Source organism: Mixophyes fleayi, chromosome 10 (assembly GCF_038048845.1).
Source record: "Mixophyes fleayi isolate aMixFle1 chromosome 10, aMixFle1.hap1, whole genome shotgun sequence".
NCBI classification, from domain to species: domain Eukaryota; kingdom Metazoa; phylum Chordata; class Amphibia; order Anura; family Limnodynastidae; genus Mixophyes; species Mixophyes fleayi.
In genome coordinates this window covers 71680500-71702742 of record NC_134411.1, presented here as the reverse complement: position 1 = coordinate 71702742, position 22243 = coordinate 71680500, and the positions used below count along the sequence as shown (strand labels likewise).

The 22243-nt window shown below is 37.9% G+C and overlaps 1 protein-coding gene across 1 annotated transcript; it reads left to right on the top strand.

Annotated features, from left to right (window-relative positions):
* The first annotated feature begins 2666 nt into the window (after positions 1 to 2666).
* SALL1 (spalt like transcription factor 1) lies at positions 2667 to 16878 on the top strand. The gene is made up of 4 exons (XM_075188864.1): positions 2667 to 2836; positions 7048 to 7140; positions 9199 to 12614; positions 15660 to 16878. Exons 1-4 carry the CDS (start codon positions 2764 to 2766, stop codon positions 16098 to 16100), a joined length of 4023 nt encoding a protein of 1340 aa, XP_075044965.1. The 5' UTR covers positions 2667 to 2763; the 3' UTR covers positions 16101 to 16878.
* Positions 16879 to 22243: the final 5365 nt, after the last annotated feature.

Here is a 22243-nt window from a genome sequence, read left to right as displayed (position 1 = left end):
CTAACGGAGTTAACCATTTGCAGTACCTAAGTTCCAGTAACAGCTTAGAGTAAACCATGACGTTCCAAAATAACCTACAGGTCTTCTCCAAATCGTTAGTGCATTTAACAATGTTTTATCATCAAAACCTTAAGATATATATATATATATATATTTTTTTTCCATATTGTTTTTTATGTCAGTATATAAAAGCAATCATGATTAAGATTGGCATCGGCACTAAAAAAGCTGAAAGAAAATCATCAATACCTTAAAATTTGCAAACATTTAAATTCAGACACAGGCTATTACATATAATTGATGTATTCCCAACACGGTTGTCCTATTCTCGCTCAGATATCTCATGTACAGTCTTCACCATATTATCATCATCGAGGTAGTGAGGGCAGAGGGAGAATAAACGTTAGGGAAAAATAAAATCATTATTATTAGGATCCCCCTATATATCTGCTTTTATAGTTAATGTAAATTGTTGTCTGACAAATACAGCTTACAGTGTAATTTTAGAAACTCAACATAGCTACGCAGCCACTAGATCTTCCGCTATTTTAAAGTTCTCTCTTCTGCAACACAATATATTTTACAAATATACATATATAAGAAAATACAGACAGTGTATATGGGTTATATAAGAATAATAATTTATTCGTAAACTTTGTATAATAGAGAGAAAATACGTCTCACACCCACACGTATATGAAGATGGCAAAAGCCTACGCCATCTCGTCTCTAAGAGCTATATATCAATCTCTGCCAAAGGATGTGTTTAAATATTCAGTGAAAAATAATGACTTGTTCAGTATCACCTATAGGAAGATTATTATGTCCATCCTTCAAACTCAGCCCCCAACTGAGTTTTATTCTCCGTCAGACACAAGGCACACAATCAAGTAATCCTGAGCTCCCCCTAAAATTACAAAATTGGAAAGACTAGTGTTATGAAAAAAAGGAAAGTTTGCCTGCTCAATTATTTAATTAAAAGTACATTGCTTTGCTTAGGAACACGCCTTTAAAATATAAAACCTAAGGAATAAATGCAACGTCAATTATATATATATATATATATATATATTTGCATTTTATTTCAGTGTTGCATAAATAGAAATAAAATTGCAGTAAGTAATAAATGAAAGGCACATAAATAAAAAGTAAAATTAAGACAACTACAGCTGGTCGGTGAAATCAGTCAACATAACTAAGTAGCCGTCATCGTAGAGGTTTAGTGTGTTGGGGTCAAGTCTGGGTATCATGGGGCAGTGCAGATTAATAGTATTCCTGTGGCATACTGAGAGATACTGAGCTGCAACGATGAAGCCCTCCGAGGTGATCTGATCTGATTTGCTCTTTTTTTTTTTTTTTTTTTCCCCAACGTAAATCAGCTTCATCCAGAACCTGCCATCCCAAATCCCCTCTACTCTGCACGGACAAGGAAAGATTCTTTTCTCCTTTAGTTCTGAAACTCCGCCCACCTCTCATATAAGCTCTTACTGACCGACAGCATCGGCAGCCAATCATAGCTCAGGGGCCGACCTACAGCTTCTACCACAACTTTACAGACCCTGGAGAGGCTCCAGAGTTTTTTTTTTTAAAAGATTTCTTTATTAGTGTCAATGCATCGGTATATGTGATACGCAGGAATTCATATTGCATTGTCTTCTTATGGGATCTGAAAGCAAAATACCAACAGCATTATTTTGTTTAAATAGGTAACTTTTAATTAAAAAACCAGAGAGCATTGATTGCTGCACAGGGTTTGCTAATGTAATGCTGTCCTGGCTTCTGTCCAAGTAGTTCAGCGTGGAGAATAATAATAAATGACCATTTGGGTGGGATGTTTACCCACATTTTACTGTGTATTACAATAAGTTTTGCTGTATGCATATATCTAACATATTCTCACCCACCAGTTCTACAAAATAAAAATTATAGTTAAAAGTCTGATATAATGCACCGTGCGTAGTGCCACACAGTATAGTTAAGTTCACTATGTAAATCTGTATGCTAGCTGGCCAGTATATAGTCCTATATAGCAGTAGGTCAGTGTAACAATCGATATAGGAGGATTTACCAGCAGAGAGAGTACTTTAGTGATCTATACTGCGCATATATCTGCGGCATGTAGAACTTTGTGGAATTATGTGTAAGAACCTTTGTCTACAGCATTGTCCAGCAGATGAACGTGTAACATTAATGTGTGCATCTTAGTCTTGTATTGGAGACAGTGCCCAGGTACTTCAGGTACTCAGTATAGAAGCTGGCAAGTCTATATCAGCCGATTGGAAAGATATGAGTGGCCTTCAGAGCTTGCAATCAGCATCCGTCCAGGGTTTATTAAGGAAGGGATAAATAACCCTGACCATATTTCTTCCCTAACAAATTCCTATAGTTACAGAGCTGGCTGGTTGTTGCTAAGAGGGTTAACATTGTATCCAAACACAAGTCCCTGCCTCCTCCCTCCCTCCCTGTAAGCCGGCCCCCTTATTATTGGGTGGCAGCTGAGAGAGACAGGAGCCTCCAGCGAATCACCGACTCATTGATTAGGGCGAGTTGGTTTGAATAGAGCTGGCCATGTGCCAGACCCCCACCACCTCTCTCTCTCCCCCCCATCACCAACCCCTCTCCTATGATTAATCGCAATGCATTATTGATCATCATAATTATGGCAGGACACATGCGCGCTGGCTGGGGCTCCCTGCCCGGAATTGGGAGCACATTTTGGGAGTAAATTATTTGTCTTCTGCCCCAGCTGATGTGTGAGCCAGCATGTCTCGGAGGAAGCAGGCGAAACCCCAGCATTTCCAATCGGACCCCGGTCTGGCCTTGCCTGGAAGTCATGGTAAGTGGGAGCACTTCTTCCCTTTAATCTAGAGATAACCTGATTAATCCTGAGCTAACCCCGTTATTATCCGCATCAGCCCCAGCCACACATAGCTGGTTGCACCTAGTCTGGGGATCACCCCTCTGATCACTTCCTAACACAATTACCCCCTATCTCTCACTCCTGCACTACACAGGCTCCCCGGATCTCACCCTGCACCCACTTGGGATACCAACTCCAGCTCTTGTTCCTGCGGTGAGCTAGCGAGAGCCCAGGGGTTGTGTGTGTACATAGATCACACTGCCCTGGGATGGGAATATCACACTTCTTCTGTGAGCTGGCTCTACTTCCCTATAACAACACTCCGAGCTGCCTGGACGCTTAGTCACTGTCTCCTGAGATAGATTCACCCTCTGTGGATGTGGGACACGGGTTACCCCCATGTAAAACTCAGCACAAAGTTTGAGATCCGTCGGTGTGTTCTGCTGCAGACTGGATGACACCGTTTGCTTTCAATTTGTGACATTCGTGCTTAGATCGCAGGGAGACTGTACTTTGTGTGCATGTCTATGTGCACTAAACTTCCCAGCTACGTGATGTGAGGACTAAAATATTTCTTGGGTCTGTAATAGTGTCTGATATCTTATTTTATATATTATTTTGATAACTTTTTCATACAGCCTGTGATAATATATATATATATATATATATATATATATATATATATATATATATATATAATATTGTATATGTGTTTCTTTTATTTATTTATTTTGCTCACAAGTTAGTGACAAACAGTTTATAATTTATTTTGTTTATTTCTATCTGCTATTTTTTGTATGTGAAACTAGTTGCTCTAATCTTTGGAGCTATTGAGTTTACGATGATTGTAAACGTGTAGGGCATTTATATAGTGTGCTTATATAGTAAGGGCGAGATCATTTAGTTAGTATTTTGGGCTTAGTTCTGTCTCTACTAAACTTAAAGCACATCCACATTTGGGACCATATACTTGGTATCTCTCGCCTGTTCTTTGATGTGTGTTTTTTTTTTTCCCTTTTAAGATAATCGGGTCACTAATCTACTACATACACCTTGTGTGTGTGTGTGTGTGTGTGACAATCCCTGTTTCCATTACACCAGACCCCCGTTGAAAAGCGATTTGTCCCCTAATGCCATACGTCCCGCAGCAATAGCAGGCTGCTCCCCATGCCCTTTTGTGAAACCCTGCAACATTTAGGGTCAAATCTTCCAGCTATTCACTAACAAACAATGCACTCCACATGGGCTGGTTTAAGGGAGGGGAAGGGGAAAAAAAAACTCTCTCCCAAATCTTTCCAAACCTTATTTATGATATCTAGTAAATCTGTATGTCTCTAGGAATTACCGTAGCCTGACTGCGAAGGAAGCACCTTTTTTTTTTTGAGACGTCTTAGACAACTTCTTTAGAAGTGCTGCTCGTAGAAATTAACTCTTTCATCTTTGTACTCCTTGGCTGTTTTTCCCCCTAAAAAAAATAAATAAATTAAAAAGCACGTTGAAAAGAGGGTAACTTGCGGCTGTGTCCCATATGACTCATTCACAGAGAGGTGACCCCACAGACTATTTTTTTTTTTTTTTTTCTTTCTTTCCTCCATCCAGCTAAAATATTAACCACATCCAGCATGGGATGGTTACTTATTAATCCAGATGTACCAAAAAGAGAAAAAAATATGGTCACTCTTAAAGCTTCAGACCCGAAACAAAAGTATTTTGGTGTAATCGGAGCCTGTCTGTTGTGAATGCTAATATCTCACCTCCAAAATGCTTATTTATTTATTTTTATTCAGACACCCATCCTTTGAAAAACAAAACTGAAGATCCCATTTCAATTTTTGGTTTTGATCGCCTACAATGTATCCGGCAGCACTTTACTCACTGCAAAAATTACAGTTTATGTATTATTTTTAGACTATCCTATTGTAGCGTTTTAGCTTCACTGGATGTAATCGTTGTAATTTCGTTTACTTAACGATTTTTGATTTATCTGACACCCCCTTTTTTAATAGCCTCAATCCAGGTGAAATTGGTATAAATTTGAAGCCCCCGCCACCTTTTAGAACTGTTGCATATTGTTTCACTAGAAACGTTTTAATTTCTCAAAAGCCAACTACTTCAAAGATTTCTTCTTTTGTTTGTATTTAAATAAGATCTAAGCATTTGCAACATAATTACTGTGTTTTATTCTATGCTAAGTACCACTACGGTTTTTTGTTTTGTGTTTTTTAGTTTGCCCTAGGAGTAAAACTATAATATATTGGCAGGGGATTTCTTTTATCAAACTTGTAAATCATCGCATTCGCATTGATAGCCCTGGAAACAAAAAATAACTCACAAATGATGTTTCTGGGGGAGGGCTAATTGTTTAAATAGTATTATCTAGATTATTAGAAAACTGCAAATTACATTTTTTTTTTATCACCTCCTAAATGTTTTTACTTGGGGTTTAAACCAGATTTTGAACAAAAATTCTAAATCTGCCTGCAGGTCATGTTTTGTAATAGTTTAGAGGATTATCTTGTAATAATATTAGTGTTCTAGTAAGCCATGAAACGCCACAATTCTCTGAGATAAATAGTCTAGATTTATACAGCTATGTACGTAGTGCTTAAAGTAAGTTTAACTGCCCCAGTGACATAATATACTTATGAAATATGTAATTTTATTTTTTATGTAGGCAAGGGAACGTTTATTTCATATACATATTTAATATTCGGCAACTTATTCTGCCCGCTTATCTAAGTTTAAATTGCAAATGTGTCTGAGTATTTTTTTTTTTATTTTAATTTTTTTTACTGCAGGGTTTCAGTGTTTTGTAAACATTGTTATCTTCTAAGAAATTGAACAAGTCCTTTCCGTAGCAGAAGTTGGGTGGGGATTGAGATGCATTTAATTAGCAGTACTGAAATGTACTAAAACACAGAAACTTTTTGTATTTACTATGACAAACCATGGCGATATGATTAAACGCTTACATTTAAAACATTAACCGTTTAACGCCAAGGTTCAGGACTCTTGCTTGGGACATATGGCATTATATGGGATTGGACATGTTCATTTGTTAAAACAGAAGGTTCAAACATGTATAAGCGTCAATGCTTGTTCTCGCACTATTGTTTGAGTGTATGTCGGGGGATTTATGCTGACTTGAAGGAGGTGACAATATATAGTATATCTCGTATACTATATGCTAACCTTCATCATCATGTACATTAATCTAAAGTGTTCTGCTTTCTTAACCTCTGCTGGCCTCCTCTCTTCAAAAGGTGACAAAGTTCAGGCTTCAATATGTTTTTTGATTCTCACTGACCCCGAATTCAGTCGTCCTGATCTTTCCTAGCAGGGAGTTAACAAACTAAGTACACCTTATCAGCGCCACTTCTACACTAACCCTATTCCCCCTTCCTGCCCTCAAACAGAAACCCACAGTGGATTGACAAGTGCTTCCCATAGAGCAGTGTTCTCCAAAACAACTGGGATTTAGTTTCTTGTCTGAATGCCAATATTTATGTAGCCAAAGTGTAGATGTAGCCTCAAGGAGCCTTTCTTTCACTGACACTGGAATTGTCATATACCCCCCCCCCCCCCCCCCATCAACCCCCCACCTTGGAACCATTGCATCTGGATCCCCACCTAGTGTTCAGTATTATAATGTGTGAACCTACTTTTAGTTTATTGTACTTGTAATATACACTTAAAAAAATTAGATTCACTACACTTTAGTTTAGTTATATATTACATTTCAACTGTAGTGTGTGTTTTTGTAATACTAATTTTTGTAGCTTTGCACATATTGTCCTACACTAAACTTAGTGTCTTTCTAAAATTATTATTAGGACATAGTGTTGAAAATTAGAGATTACATTTTATATAAATGTACATTTTGCAATGTATAATAACCCTATGCTGTTAAACAGGATATATATATATATATATATATATATATATATATATATATATATATATTTATATTTGTGTACACATCTCATAATGTTGTCTTTTTATGTTGCTAAGTAGAGTATTAGGTAAAAGTTTTAGAGAAAATTGTATGGGATTTACTCAGATGCAATATTGTTTTTATGACACATTGGTCATGGTTTTATTTTTCCATCTTAAAACAAATTAAATTCTTTTTAAAATACATACTTCTTACACCCTCCCAATATATATATATATTTTTATAATTCTAGGTACACTGGATTTGTTACAGATGAGGATCAACAGAGAATCTCAAGAAATGAAAACTGAAGTAGAAGAAGTGAAACTTCTCTTTAAAAATGAAAGTATGTGTACATTTGTTTTAATACACTTCAAATCTAGAGTGCCAATTACAGTGTACACTTGCTGCAACCTTTGGACTTTGCGGTATAGTTCCTTTTTATGTTGGGCTGCTTAGTGATTGACTATAAGCTTTCAAATCGTTGCTTTTTCTCCTCAAAGTTCTTTATTTGGAGACCTCCAGTTAGTAAAGTGAAGTCTTTGGCCCACTCTACAAGCTGCTTAGTCCTGAATTTGCTATTAGCTGACCAAGCAAAACTGTGTTTTAAAGTGGCATTATGTTTTGATAAATGTGATCTGGTTGAAACGTATTTTCCACTGAATGTAGAGCTTAAATGAACATGCTGACATAATAGGTTTAATGCATTTTGTTCAAAATGTGTGCACAAACAGAATGGCTTTTTGTTCCCTCATAATTGGCTGTAAAAGTAGATGGGACATAACCATTACATATGGAAATGTGCAAGATTTCTGTTGAATATATTAGATGCTGAATTTTCAGGGGGGGGGGGGGGGATGCATCTAAAATGCATACATTGGTTGTCACAGCACCAGAGTCACGTCATTTATTTTCTGTGTTCTCCGTAAAGACTTATAATTTTTATTTTTTGCTGGTTTAGAAGTAAAATCAAGTGCTGTATCTTGATATATACAAAATATACCAGCTTTCACTGTTTGTTAATTATTTTTTTTAAAATCCAAATTTAGGCTATTAATAGCTTGTAAAATGATTTTTGATTTTTGCACAGAGATTAGGACTGTCACTTCTAAACTTTAATATATAAAGTTCAATTTAAAGCTCTGTATATCTATATATTAGCATTCTATTTCTTCTAAATTGTGGCATTTATGCACTGGTTCTAATACATTTATTAGAGAATGGTGTATTTGTGTAAAGTCTTTAAAAAGAAAAAAAAAATGTCCAAATTGAATGTGGTGTCATGGAAACTCCCCATTATGTGATTTTTTTTTTTTTTTTTTTTTTTTTAGGATTGCACTAAAACATGCAGGGAGGTAATCTCTGAATTAAACAGGTTTTTTTATTTTTTCACAGCCTTGTAAGACAACCACACACCATTTTGAACAACAGAAGTTTCTGTCTTCACGCTGGGTGAACAATAGGAAACCATCCTGTTTTTCAATAGGATCAGTTAGTTTTGGAGTCAGTCTTATGTTTAAATTGCAAATAGCCCTGAGTGTGATAAGAAATGTGAGCAACTAGTGGGAACAGCAAATTGGTGAGAGGCTCCCAATCAACTATTTGCAATTCAGTGAAGTCCACAGATGTGTAACAATAGCGTGCGATTATCACTTTTCTTTGCTATGCAAAGATCGGTTTAAATCTGGATTTTTAGCCCCAGCTTGGCACAAATTAAAGGTTATAAATTGTCTTATTTACCTCTTTTCACATTATCGGTGTGCATTTTTCTTTTCTCAGTGTTTACAGTTGCGGCATACGAGATGGCCTATATTACTGTTTTATAATGTGCAAATGCACCTATTGCGGTATAAACCACCTTCTGTAGAAATGCATGTGTCATTTTAAAATGTTGTGCTTTTCCAGACATTGTCTAGATTGTCTTGTACTGTTAAGTTGTCAGCACAGATTGATTGGGGTCTAAATGACTTCAAAGTGGCAGGCCGAATGATCAGGTATATCTGAGACCATTGAAAACGAACAAGGTTGACAGGAACTAGAATGTTTAATGAGTCCTTCAAATTGTTTTGTACCCAGCGGACAATTGCACAATAAAGCGCATGAAATATTGGAAATCAATATCTGCTATGGAATTTCATTATTGCCCAATGTCTTCTGGTCATAGTATTTTTTTTATATTTTGTTGGATTATTTGACGTAAATGATTACCTAAGACACCAGTGCTTATTGCTCTTCATCTAAGTCTAAAGTGAAGGAAGGCAAAATGGAGAAAGTTGTAAGCAATATTTGTGACATTGTCATGTATTGTCTGACCAAGCGAACCCCATTTTGCTGTGAATGGCAATAATTTGTTATAAAAAGTGTTTTATAAGCTGTTTCTAATTATGAACTTCTTGGTTTTTAGGAGTCACGGAGAGGGGTCAAACACATCGCACACCGAAGAACAAGGATGCTCATGTCTGTAGCAGATGCTGTGCTGAGTTCTTTGAACTATCAGATTTGTTGCAACACAAGAAGAACTGCACTAAAAATCAATTGGTTCTAATTGTGAATGAAAATCCACCACCTCCTGCTGAAACAACCTCTCCAAGTCCCCCCTCAGATAATCCTGACGAGCACATGAATGACACAGTTAATAACACAGATCAAGCAGACTGTAGTGACCTTTCAGAGCATGACAAGCCTGACAAAGAGGAATCCATGGAGGTGGAGATCGGAGCTAGCAATAGCAGCAGTGGTTCCAACAAAGTGGACAATGGTGTTTCAAGCAGTAATAATTCCACATTGGGTACCTCAGCTATCACAACCTCACTACCTCAAGTAAGGGATCTGACAACTTTGGGCAACTTTTCTGTGATTAACAGCAATGTCATAATCGAAAACCTTCAGAGTACTAGAGTGGCAGTGGCACAGTTCTCTCAAGAAGCGAAGTCTAAAGGGGCAACCAACAATAAAATGGCTGTACCTGCACTCATGGAACAGCTCCTGGCTTTACAGCAGCAGCAGATACACCAGTTGCACCTCATTGAGCAAATCAGACACCAAATATTATTGTTGGCTTCACAAGGTGCAGAGATTCCTCCATCTTCTAGTGGTCCTCAAGGGACAATGAGGGTTTCTGCTACTCCGTTGGCTACATTGAGTTCCCACTTGTCCCAACAGCTTGCTGCAGCAGCTGGGTTAGCACAAAGTCTTGCTAGTCAATCAGCCAGCATTAGTGGCATGAAGCAACTACCCCCTGTACAGCTACCTCAGAGCAGCCCTGGAAACACTAATCCATCCAACAGTACTTCCCCTCCAACTATTAATCAAATGGTGGCAGCAGCAGTTAATTCACCCTCCACAGACAGAGTACCTTCAACCACTGGTGGCTCACAGGTCAGCAACCCACCAGCACCTGTAACATCAACACCAGCTTTTGCAATAAGCAGTCTATTAAGTCCTGCATCTAACCCACTACTACCTCAGCCTGCCCCAAGTAACACACTTTTCCCTAGCCCATTGCCCAACATAGGAACAACAGTAGAGGATTTAAACTCTCTGAGGAAAAACAAGCCAGCCAGTGTGACTGCTTTTGAAACAAAGAGCACATCTGATGAGTCCTTCTTCAAACACAAGTGTAGGTTCTGCGCAAAGGTCTTTGGTAGTGACAGTGCCTTGCAGATTCATCTTCGGTCTCATACAGGCGAGAGACCATTTAAATGCAACATTTGTGGAAACCGGTTTTCCACCAAAGGGAATCTAAAAGTTCACTTTCAACGTCACAAAGAGAAATATCCTCACATTCAGATGAATCCATATCCAGTGCCGGAACATTTAGACAACATACCTACAAGTACAGGCATTCCATATGGGATGTCTATACCACCTGAAAAACCTGTAACAAACTGGCTGGATAATAAACCAGTCTTGCCTACACTGACAACATCTGTAGGGATGCCACTGCCACCAACCATTCCCAACTTAACACCATTTATTAAGACTGAGGAACCCCAACCAATCTTTGTTAGTCATCCAATTGTAAGTCCATCTGATAACGTAAAAAGTGATTTGCCAGCTATAGAACCACCTCTAAAAAAAGACAGTCTTCCAGAAGAGGCTGAGGCTAGTGAGTTGCCCAACTTGGATGACAAAGGTGAAGATAATTCTCAACAGTCCAAGATCTTCCAAAACTTCAACAGTTCTACCTGCTCTCCGGTAGGTGACTCTGCTCCCACTAACAATGCAGCTTTTCCAAACCCGCTTCTACCATTCATCTCAGAACAATTCAAAGCCAAGTTCCCCTTTGGAGGACTTTTGGATGCAGCACCTGCATCTGAGACTTCTAAACTACAACAACTTGTAGAAAACATTGACAAAAAGTCTAGTGACCCAAACGAGTGTGTAATTTGTCATAGGGTACTCAGCTGCCAAAGTGCCCTAAAGATGCATTACCGGACACACACTGGGGAAAGACCCTTTAAATGCAAAGTATGTGGACGTGCTTTTACCACAAAAGGTAACCTTAAGACCCACTACAGTGTACACCGTGCCATGCCACCACTTAGGGTACAGCATTCATGTCCCATTTGTCAAAAGAAGTTTACCAATGCTGTTGTACTACAGCAACATATCCGGATGCATATGGGAGGACAAATTCCTAACACCCCAGTTGCTGAAAGTTATCCTGACTCTATGGAGTCTGATACTGGTTCCTTTGATGAGAAAACCATTGATGATCTAGATAACTTCTCCGATGAAAACATGGAAGACTGTCCTGATAGCAGTGTCCCTGACACTCCTAAATCTGCTGATGCTTCCCAAGATAGCCTGTCTTCCTCCCCACTGCCCCCTGAAATCTCAAGTATCGCTGCTTTGGAGAATCAAATGAAAATGATAAATGCTGGGCTTATTGAGCAACTCCAGGCTAGTCTGAAGGCAGCTGAAAATGGCTCTGTTGAAGGTGATGCTATGACTAATGACTCATCCTCTCTTTGTGGAGATATAGAAAGTCAAAGTGCTGGAAGCCCAGCTGCTTCTGAGTCTACTTACTCCATGAATGCTTTGTCACCTAACAGCACAAATGACTTTCTAAAGTTCCCTAACACAGAAGAGAAGCAGCCACGAACTTTACCACCAGAGCTCCACAATGGGATGTCACCAACTCCTGCCAATGGTGGTGCTCTTGATTTAACATCCACCAATACCGATAAAATGATCAAGGAAGAACCCTTGGGTATGCTATTTCCATTTAGAGAGCGAAATAAGTTTAAAAACACAATATGTGATATTTGTGGCAAAACATTCGCATGTCAGAGTGCCTTGGACATTCATTACAGAAGCCATACCAAAGAGAGGCCATTTATTTGCACAATTTGCAATCGTGGCTTTTCCACTAAAGGCAATTTAAAACAGCATATGCTTACACACCAGATGAGAGATCTACCATCGCAACTCTTTGAGCCGAACTCCAATTTGAATACCAATTTCACCAATAATACTAATTTGACCACGAACATCAGTCTGATGGCAAATCCAGCTCCATCTCCACTGGCAACCATCATAAAGACTGAATTTAATGGTTTCATGCACAGCTTGCCTCATGATAAAGAACAGCCTTTAAGTATTGCATCTTCAGGATCGCTGTCATCTTCAGCTACATCACCTGTTCTCCTTCCATCCTTGGCCAGAAGGACTCCAAAGCAGCATTACTGCCATGCATGTGGCAAGTCTTTTTCCTCTTCCAGTGCTTTACAAATCCATGAGCGGACCCACACTGGTGAAAAACCGTTTGCTTGTACCATATGTGGAAGAGCATTTACTACGAAAGGCAATCTTAAGGTAAACTATCTTATGCATATAAACTTTGAATTTTATTTTTTTGTCACAATATTATGTCATCAACTTCTCCCATACAAATCTAAGAGTTAAAAGGGGTCCATAACGAAAATCAAAATCTGTCCTATCTATTAATGACCAATACTGCCTCACAGTAGTATTTTTGTTACTGCACTTAACTTATCAGTGATCCGGCACTGATAAAGAAGGGACTCCACACTCCTAGGGGTAAATTTATCAAGCTTAATAGTCTTTGGGGTATATTAACTAAACTGCGGGTTTGAAAGAGTGGAGATGTTGCCTATAGCAACCAATAAGATTCTAGTTGTCATTTATTTAGTACCTTCTACGAAATGACAGCTATAATCTGATTGGTTGCTATAGGCAACATCTCCACTTTTTCATAGCCGCAGCTTGATAAATTTACCCCCTAATCTCCCTGCTTGAATGGTGATTTTTGAATGGACTTTATATGTTCTTTACAGCACTGATTACCTAAGAAACTGTTTATATTTTATTATAATGTGCTATGAAATATAGTACATTAGTGTCTTAAACTGGAAGGAGATGATGATTATAAAGATTTGTCACAATTCCTGCTTATTGCAGTGAGATTTGCCTTGGACCCTGCTTGATCACTGCTGGATAAGAAAGTGTAAATAACATTACTGATGAGATGGTAGTTGGGAAGGAAAATGTTGTTGAACAGCAATAATTGTATTGTTTGAATGCCCTCTTCACATAAAAAAAAAAACACTTTATTAAGCGGTTCTTAAGCTGTAACACCTAAGAACTAGATTGTAGATTTCCTCTTTTCTAGTGACGTGTTAGATGACAATGTATTGCTGCTTCGTTTGGGTTCACATATTTAAAATTATATTAAATAAGCAGGTCAGAAAATAACAGTAAGAGATGTAGGTTTGTCCTTGCTGACTCATGATCTTATTGTACTAGGAAATCCTATTGCACGCAGCTTGTGGCTTTAACCAATATATGAGCTAAAAAAAAAAACCCCCGATATAGAATTTTGACATTATTCTTCATTTAGACTGCTGAATTTGTATTCGTAGTGACTGGCTGAGTATTTATTTAGCTTTCCTATTTAGAAAGTCAGTAATACTTTTAAGTATTGCCTTGTCTGTAATGTTTGACACATATGTCTTCCCCAATTATCTGTTTTTGTGTTTCCTTTTTATTTAACTTTATTTACAATTTGTATATGTATATATATATGTGTGTGTGTGTGTGTGTGTGTGTGTGTGTGTTTTTGTTTTACATGTTATTACTCTCTACTAATAGTTAACTGTTTGTTATTTAATGTAAAGTGTCCCTCATGTGTTTAACTCTGGTTTGGATAAACTGCAATTGCCACCTCCCAAAACAGTCAAATTCCCAAGCATCGTAGTTAAGCATGTGTCATATTTGCAAAGAAGTTTGCTCTATTACTGCTTTGTGGTGTCTCGTAGTACGTCAAGAAAAAAATTGTTCATTAAAATCAAGATTTCCCGAGCTATCTTAGTGTAGTCCTAACATTTCAAATGTTGTCTGTTCTTACAAGTGTTAGTGTGTGCATCAAATTGTGGATTGTAGATTATATGGCAACTTCTATTTTATAGATGGTTCCCCTTTGAAAAAAATATAAAAACAAAAAATAAAATGAAATGGTAGATTTGAGAGCAACCCCAATAAGTGTCATAGTTCAATTGTGTCTCAATTAAATTATAACTTATCTGATAAAAAAAAAATCTTTTTTTTTTTTTTTTTTTTTTTTTTTCTTTCTTGCGTTGAGATATATATATATATATATATATATATATATATATATTTATTTTGTCATGAAATTTTTACATACTATGCTCCACAATCTCTTGGAGAGTTCAATGTTGGTTACAAAAAAACACCTCTGGGTACAGACAAACCAATGGCCAGTCCTGCTTCAGTGAGTTACAGGACAAAAATTTAATTAAACGAGAATCTCCACTCGCGAAGTTTTGCAACAACAATATGAAATTGAAACTGGGACCAGGCAAAAATGCTGGTTAATACTGGGCTGGAATAACAAGTAGCTTGCTGAAACTTAATTTGTATGTCCTTACCCAGAATCCTTTTTGCCCACTTAAATACTCCTAAGACATGGAATTGTAACCTATTTAGAAATGGCTGCAGAATTGCAGATACTTTTATTATTTCACTTAGAAAGTATCACATTGGTATGTGGTGTGTTTTTATTTTATTTTTTTTGTACTTGAGACATTTAAAAGCATTGATTTATTTTTGGCGTTTATTGCTGGTATAATTTTAGTATTGATACATAAATGATCGATCGGACTATGACTGAACAATATTTGCTGGTCTAGAGCCATTCAGAAAGTGTAGTGCAGATGTTAAACCTTAATATTGGCTTTTTGAAAGACTGCACTTATCTACTGAAACCGTTTTTTTAAGTGTCTAACCGTCCAGGATGTTCTTTATTCATCTGAAACATGTCTGACTCTGGTTCCTAAACAGTGGCTGAGCCCTTACATTTGTACACATAGTGGTGACAGAATTTCTCTAGAGATTGCTGTCAGAAATGTGAGAAGAATAATTACTCTTAGGCCATTTGCTAAACTTTTTATTGTGTGTGTGTGTGTGTTCTAGCAGGTTATGTGTTCTAATGTCCTACCAATAATTAGTGGGGAGGTAGACAGCGATATTAGAGCAATATTTGGTTTACTTTCACTTTTTAGAGTGGTGCATATGGAAAATGTCACAAGCTAGGCGACAATCATTTTTCTGGAATTTTTTAAATGTTATGTGATTGTTTGTTAGTTACTGGTGTATTGACACCTAATTAGAGAGATTGTTAAAAGCATTTTGTATTTCATTTGAAAATTGGTGCTGAACGTAATTTCCGTAGTCTGCTTTTAGTCATGGGCTAAATTTATATAGAAGTCCGTGGCAATCTTCAGGGGTGTTGGTGTGTGTGTGTGTGTGTGTGTGTGTGTGACTTTATTTTGTCTTACCCAGCGCACTCATTTTTAATTTTTATTTTTTTTATTTTTGTAGGTCCATATGGGGACTCACATGTGGAATAGTACACCTGCGAGGAGAGGGAGAAGACTTTCTGTGGATGGACCTATGGCATTTTTAGGAGGGAATCCAGTCAAATTTCCCGAAATATTCCAGAAAGATTTGGTTGCCAGGGCAGGGAATGGGGACCCATCCAGTTTCTGGAGCCAGTATGCTGCAGCTCTGTCAAATGGCTTGGCCATGAAGACCAATGAAATTTCGGTTATTCAGAACGGTGGAATTACTCCAATGACCGGAAGTTTGGGAAACGGTGGGAGCTCGCCCATCAGTGGACTGACGGGGAACCTAGAAAAACTGCAGAACGCTGAACCAAATGCACCTCTAGCTGGTCTGGAGAAATTAGCGAACAGTGAAAATGGGACTTCCTTCAAATTTATGCGTTTTGTGGAGGACAGTAAAGAGATTGCCACAAATTAGCCTACACATTCTTGAGGACAATATATGCAGCCAGAGGTTGCTTTGTTTTATCTTTATTTTTTATTTAGAACTGAAACATCGAGACTTTTTTTTTTTTGTTTTTTTTTGTACCATGTCCAACTTCTATAGTTTTAAGTGAGTGTATTTATTAGTGATTTCTACATACAAATGCAAGCATTAACTTTGGTCTTTGTATTTGGAATATAATACTGATAGACTAGAGTTGAAAACAGGCTGTAACATTTATGGCAACTTGCAAGTCTTGATGGATTATCTTTTGGCATTAACTTATTTTTAAATATTCCATTTTAACATGGTACCTGGTGTTAATGCATAAAGTAATATGGGAAATGGACATTACTTTATGTCTAAGTGAATGCACATTTTAAGGGAAGGTTATTTCTCACTTGCATTTTTTTGGGGGGAGGTTGGAAGGAATGAAAATGACTGATTTTAGGACTTTATCACATTATCCTAATTTTTTTTTTTTTTTTTCCCCCTCGTGTTTTTAACTCTTCATCTGTGCATTTTTTTTTCACTGATGTGTATAGATTTGTGTACAGTGACAAGCACTCGGATTATTTGAGATGATGCAAGTGTTTTAATTATTTTAAATTGCGGTCAACTTTTTTTTTTTCTTGTAGTTAGTCGTTTATAGAACATGTGCTGGAATTTCACAATTGCTGCTAAATATAGCATCTGGAACAACCTTCCATGGAAAAAAATAAAATGTAGATGCTTGTGTATATGTACATATATAAATATATAAATGAGAAAATATTCACTTTCTTCAATGTAAATAAGTTTCGTGATCTTTTCTGCTCCCTTCGGGGCCTCCCATTAAAAAAAAAAAAAAAGAAACAAAAAGATGCATTTCAATGCATTGTAGTACTCTTTCAGTGAAGGGGTTAAAACAAAAGGATCCTCCAATTCTTTAATAGAAAAACTAAATTAGGTATTTTTTTTTTTTGTGTCTTGTGGGAAATGGATGATTATTATGGACTTTGTTTGAAGGTTGAAGTACCGCTCTTGGGGCCTGAGCCATCTGCATCTGGGCAAAACCATGTTGCATTGGAGGGAAGGTAAATTTAAAATGTTGGAACAGATTTATAGTTTGGGAAAAGCATGTCCTAGATTAACTTTAAATTTCAATAAAAATAAATAAAAGCTATCAAATATTTGTGTGCTACATAAAAAATCAGCCAATATTTAACTTATTTGCAAAATAAGAAACTAATTTGCACCCCTTGCATTGTAACATGGTTTGTCCTGGAGAACATTTACTCTTTGCCTTATTTCATGCATGCCAACTTTCAAAACTTCTCCCCCGGGGGAGAAGTCATGTGACAGGGGGGTACCATAGCCCCTCCCCCACTGTAAAATGCTGAAATTAATCACGGCATTGAATAGTGGGGGCGGGGCTTAATGTGATTACTCCCCGCCTCCGCCATTCAATTCGGGAGCCCCCTGTAGGCAAGTATGCTTACTTTTCTTAATGACCCAGGCCCTTAATATTTTACTGATGACTAGAAAAATACTGTAATTTTAAGTCTTCTAATACAGCAGTTTGTGAGACCATGCTTGTGAACTTTAGCCCATAATTTTCTTATTAAATGGCTAATTAAATTGTAAATCTAACAGGGAACCTATGAAGCAGTACAGCCAAATTGCAGCTCCTATAACTTACGTGTGTGTTTCAGCAACAAATTGGTGTCTATGGTACGATGCAGTACTCCCTTCAGTATAGCAGCCATAAGAATGCAAACCCCCATGTACAAATATTTTAAAAAATTAAATATACTGCACAGACCTTTTTTTTTTTTTTGTAAAAAGGTTTTTTTGTGGGGGTGGGGGGCTCCTTAAGTTACAATACAAAAAGCTTTACGTAAAATAAAGTTGCCTGTTCCAGCACATATTAATACATTCTTTGTGTAAGTTAAGCTTTAGTAAGGAGAAGATGCATAACGCAACACTTCTTGATGCAAATGTTTAGTTGGTCGTGCCCATAGCACAAGTATGGTGCAGTACATATTTAAGAGTTGGCTGCACAGAGGACTTGTTCCGAGGGGTGGCTGGACTTCTAATGCCAGTTGCAGTTTAAATGGAACACTTGTTTTCCAACAAGCAATGCATTTGCATATGGGGAAGATGACACATTTTAAGCCCCCCTGTGGTTTCTTTCTTGTGTGGTCAGCTGTCTAGATTTATAAATGATGCTGAAGCTCAGATGAGCTATTGACAAAATCTCAGCTCTTTCCTTTCTTCCATGTCCCCAAAGGATAACAGGTGGAGTGTATCATGTACATCAAACATATACCCTTTAAGCCACCTGCACTAATCTATTACACAGATTTTAACCATTATCTGTCCACAGTTTAGAGGTTTATTAACAAAGAACACAGCAACAATAGATCTTGCTCATATGTAAATGTCTTTATACAGTTGCTTACAACATAAATCTGGAACAAATGGGCACAAGTTTAAAATTTACAAAGTTTGAATTCAGGTGTGTGTGTGTGTGTGTGTGTGTGTGTGTGTGTGTGTATGTGTATATATATGTATATATATAATTTGTCTTCTGAAGCAATGATATCTGCCTCTCAGAGTAGATGAAGACCCTGTTTTGGCCCGCACCAATGCATAGTTTTTAAAATATCAATCTTCCACTGATTACTAGTCAATCTGTTATTAATGACACATTCTGAATTTCATGAAAACGTTGTTTGGGATGGGTAACTGGGGCAATATTTGTGAAGGGGACAGACGGACATATCTTCTATCTCGTCCAGTGCAATCTGTTGTAGACTATTTGTTGCAGAGTGTGTGGGAATGGATGGAGTTAAAAGTTGACTTTGTAATTCAGGCTTCAACTGTACAGCACATGACTTTTATTTTTGCTGTACAAGCACAGCCTAAGCTTGCAACATTATGGTATGTGAAAGCAGTTTCTATTTAGAGTGTGTGTAAAATATATAATATCTAATAATATATATCGATCACAAAATTTATATTCTGTATGGCTTGAAGTTTGCTGACTCTCATAAAGGTATCTTCTATCACAGCTACTGACTTTTATGTAGCTCAGTGAATGTCACAGATGGCCTAGCAGTAGTTTCCCTGATCATTGTTCTATTCGTCCAGCACTAGGTTTAAGGAGTTGGCAATAAGACTGAAAGAATCGGATGCTATAATTTTGTACACTGATCTCCAAGGGATGCTGTACCAAGATTTGCACCTCTCAATAATCAAATATCTACCTTGTTTGTAATCTTTCCTCTTTAATTTGAAATATTTGTATCTAACATGTCATAGGATTTTCATGGAAAGAAGTATTTATAATTGCAAAATAATTGACAGAAGATTATTATTATTTTTTATAACACCGATTGAGAAAATTGATTGTGTGACTGTTGAGGTAATGCATTGCATGCACTATGCAAACAATATGCAGTATGAAAAGATTGGATGTTTTATTTTTAATAATTGGCAGAAAAGCTTTGGGGTATATAGAGACAGTGCTCAAGATGTTGAAATAAGTGTTTGTTTCTAAATTTTGGTTATTAATTAACCGAATCATATTGTTGAAGCCTGAATACCTCTCCCTCGAAGACCCTGAATGTGTCTATAGAGAGAGATTAAAAAACATATATTTTTTTAGATTAAATTATTTAAAAAAAAAAAAAATCACAGTGCCAACATCAGGCCTGGCTGGCAAAATTTTTAAAGGGAAAACAATGCAGGTAGCCCAACGTATCCCACTATGGGATTCACATGGGAGGGGGCTCCTGCCCCCCCAGCCAGCCAGCCCGCCCGCCCGCCCCTGGACAACATATTCAGCAGGGCTTTATAGCATGTTTAATTATTTACATCAAACCCTCCCCACTGGTGCTCACTTTCTAAACATACACTAATGTTAATTTAGCAGAAACTAGTTAACCTATGATTGGTTTTTTTTTTGGACTGTTGAAAGAAACTAAAGAAAAGACATGCAACATTAAAGCTACCTGCCTTATATTGTGTTGGTCTCTCTTGTGCTGCCCATACAGCTCTGACCCATTGAGACTTGGACTCCACAAGACCTCTGCAGGTGTCCTGTGGTACCTGGCACCAAGACATTAGCAGCAGATCCTATAAGTCCTGTAAGCTACGAGGTTTGGCCTCCACGGCTCAAATTTGTTTTTCCGGCACATCCCACAGGTCCTCCATTGGAATGAAGTTTGGTGAATGTTGAGTCCAAGTTATGCATCCTGGTGTTGTCTTTTTCCCACGTAAACTATGTACACGCACCTAGCCATCCACATGATGTACAAGAAAACATGCTTCATCAGACCAGGCCACCTTCTTCCATTGCTCCATCGTTCAGTTCTGGTGCTCATGTGCCCATTGTAGATGCTTTCGGTGGTGAACAGGGGTTAGCATGGGCTAGCCTTTAAGCACCCACACGTATCAATGAGCCTTGGGCATCACAATTTGGACCTTGCCAAAGTTGTTTAGAGCCTTGCGCTTGACCGCTTTTCCTGCTTCTAACACATCAACTTCAAGAACTTATGTTCACTTGCTGCTTATATATCCCACTCCTTGACAGGTACCATTGTAATGAGATAATCAATGTTATTCACTTCACTTGTTTTAATGTTGTGTTTGACAGCGCCGTGGCTGCTGTATAGTACAGTGCTGCTATGTGGGGAACTTCGTTAGCGGAGGGGAAGGGTTTCTGGAGACCCAGAAACCCCCCCTTCCCCCCTGCGTGCGCCCCTGGATGTGCTGTTATGAGTGCCACAAACCTCCCAACAGTTTGTGTAGACAGGACCAAACCCTGAATGTCAGAATGGCAGTCCCTTAGAATTTGGACTGTCCCACCTTTAATTAGGACAGTTGAGAGGTAAGGAATATGAATGTACCCTCATTTAGGATGCCAAACAGATAGTATTTAACAGTCTAAAGGTGGGATGAAAGTTTACAGAGCATACATAAGTGAAATAACATTTACTTATTTTTAAATTCAGTAGATTGACATTTTGGTGGAAAGCAATCAAAACAATTAAAGTGAAGCACTCGCAGTATTTGCAACATTTCCACATTTTGGTTCCAAGCTGTTGCTTAGCAGCCTAAGATGCAACTCACAGGCCCAGTTATACCATTAGACCACTTAAAACAGCTGCCTAAAGTGATGGGATTTAGGGGAGGGTCCCTCAGGATCGTCCCCTAAATCCCAGCACTTTAGGCAGCTGTCACTCCCTGCTGTGTAACTGCTCAGAGGGAGAGGGAACTCTGATGCTCCCTTCTTCTCTGAGCTGAAAGTGTAAAGCGTGCAAAGCAGACTCTGCTGGAGGAGGCGGGTCTGTTGATGATGTAAGTGAAGTGAGTGTGACTGTGAAGCATCTGCCTCACAGCACTGGGGTCATGAGTTTGATTCCCAACCATGGCCTTATATGTATGGAGTTTGTATGTTCTCCCTGTGTTTGCATGGGTTTCCTACGGGTGCTCCGGTTTCCTCCCACACTCCAAAAACGTACTGGTAGGTTAATTGGCTGCTATTAATTTTTTTTTCAAAAAGAAAAGGCTGGGGAGGGGGACAGCTTCCCCTGGACCGGCGCCATAGTGGGCTACCTTGGACTGGGTCACTGGCTATTTGATTTCCTATAAAATATTCTAAATAAGCTGCTGTGTCAAGTATTGCCCCACGGGCTAAAATTTGCCACACTTCCCCTGCTGGAGAGCATGTTTCACAGGGCACCTGTCAAGTGGCATAATATGGCTATAACCTAAGGATGCCAGTCGCACCCCCTGCCTGAGCTTAATGGGGCATATATATACACTTGCACTGTAAAACAATATTTATTTTAAGAGTAGCATTGCAAGTGGAAACTTTTATGCTCTCATTATTTTTTCTTACTGTGATTTAAAATCGACACATTGGGTCAGACCGTAAACAAATTGGCTGTAATTTACATGTAATTTACAAGTTTAAAAAGAGCACACACTTCTGTGTAGTTCTGCCTGTCTTCAAATCAAAGCTTTCTTAAGATATGTTACGATCAGAATCTGGGAGAAAATATGCTCTGCTCTGACACACATAGCAGAATTGAGTATTCAATATGTACAATCATTTCATATTAGAACACACACAACTTTTATTTGAT

Excerpts from the sequence above, each read along its gene's own strand:
- SALL1 (XM_075188864.1), top strand. The coding sequence starts at position 2,764 with ATGTCTCGGAGGAAGCAGGCGAAACCCCAGCATTTCCAATCGGACCCC. Across the intron at positions 2,837-7,047 it reads GGCCTTGCCTGGAAGTCATG|GTACACTGGATTTGTTACAG; the intron begins GTAAGTGGGAGC and ends TTATAATTCTAG. Across the intron at positions 7,141-9,198 it reads ACTTCTCTTTAAAAATGAAA|GAGTCACGGAGAGGGGTCAA; the intron begins GTATGTGTACAT and ends CTTGGTTTTTAG.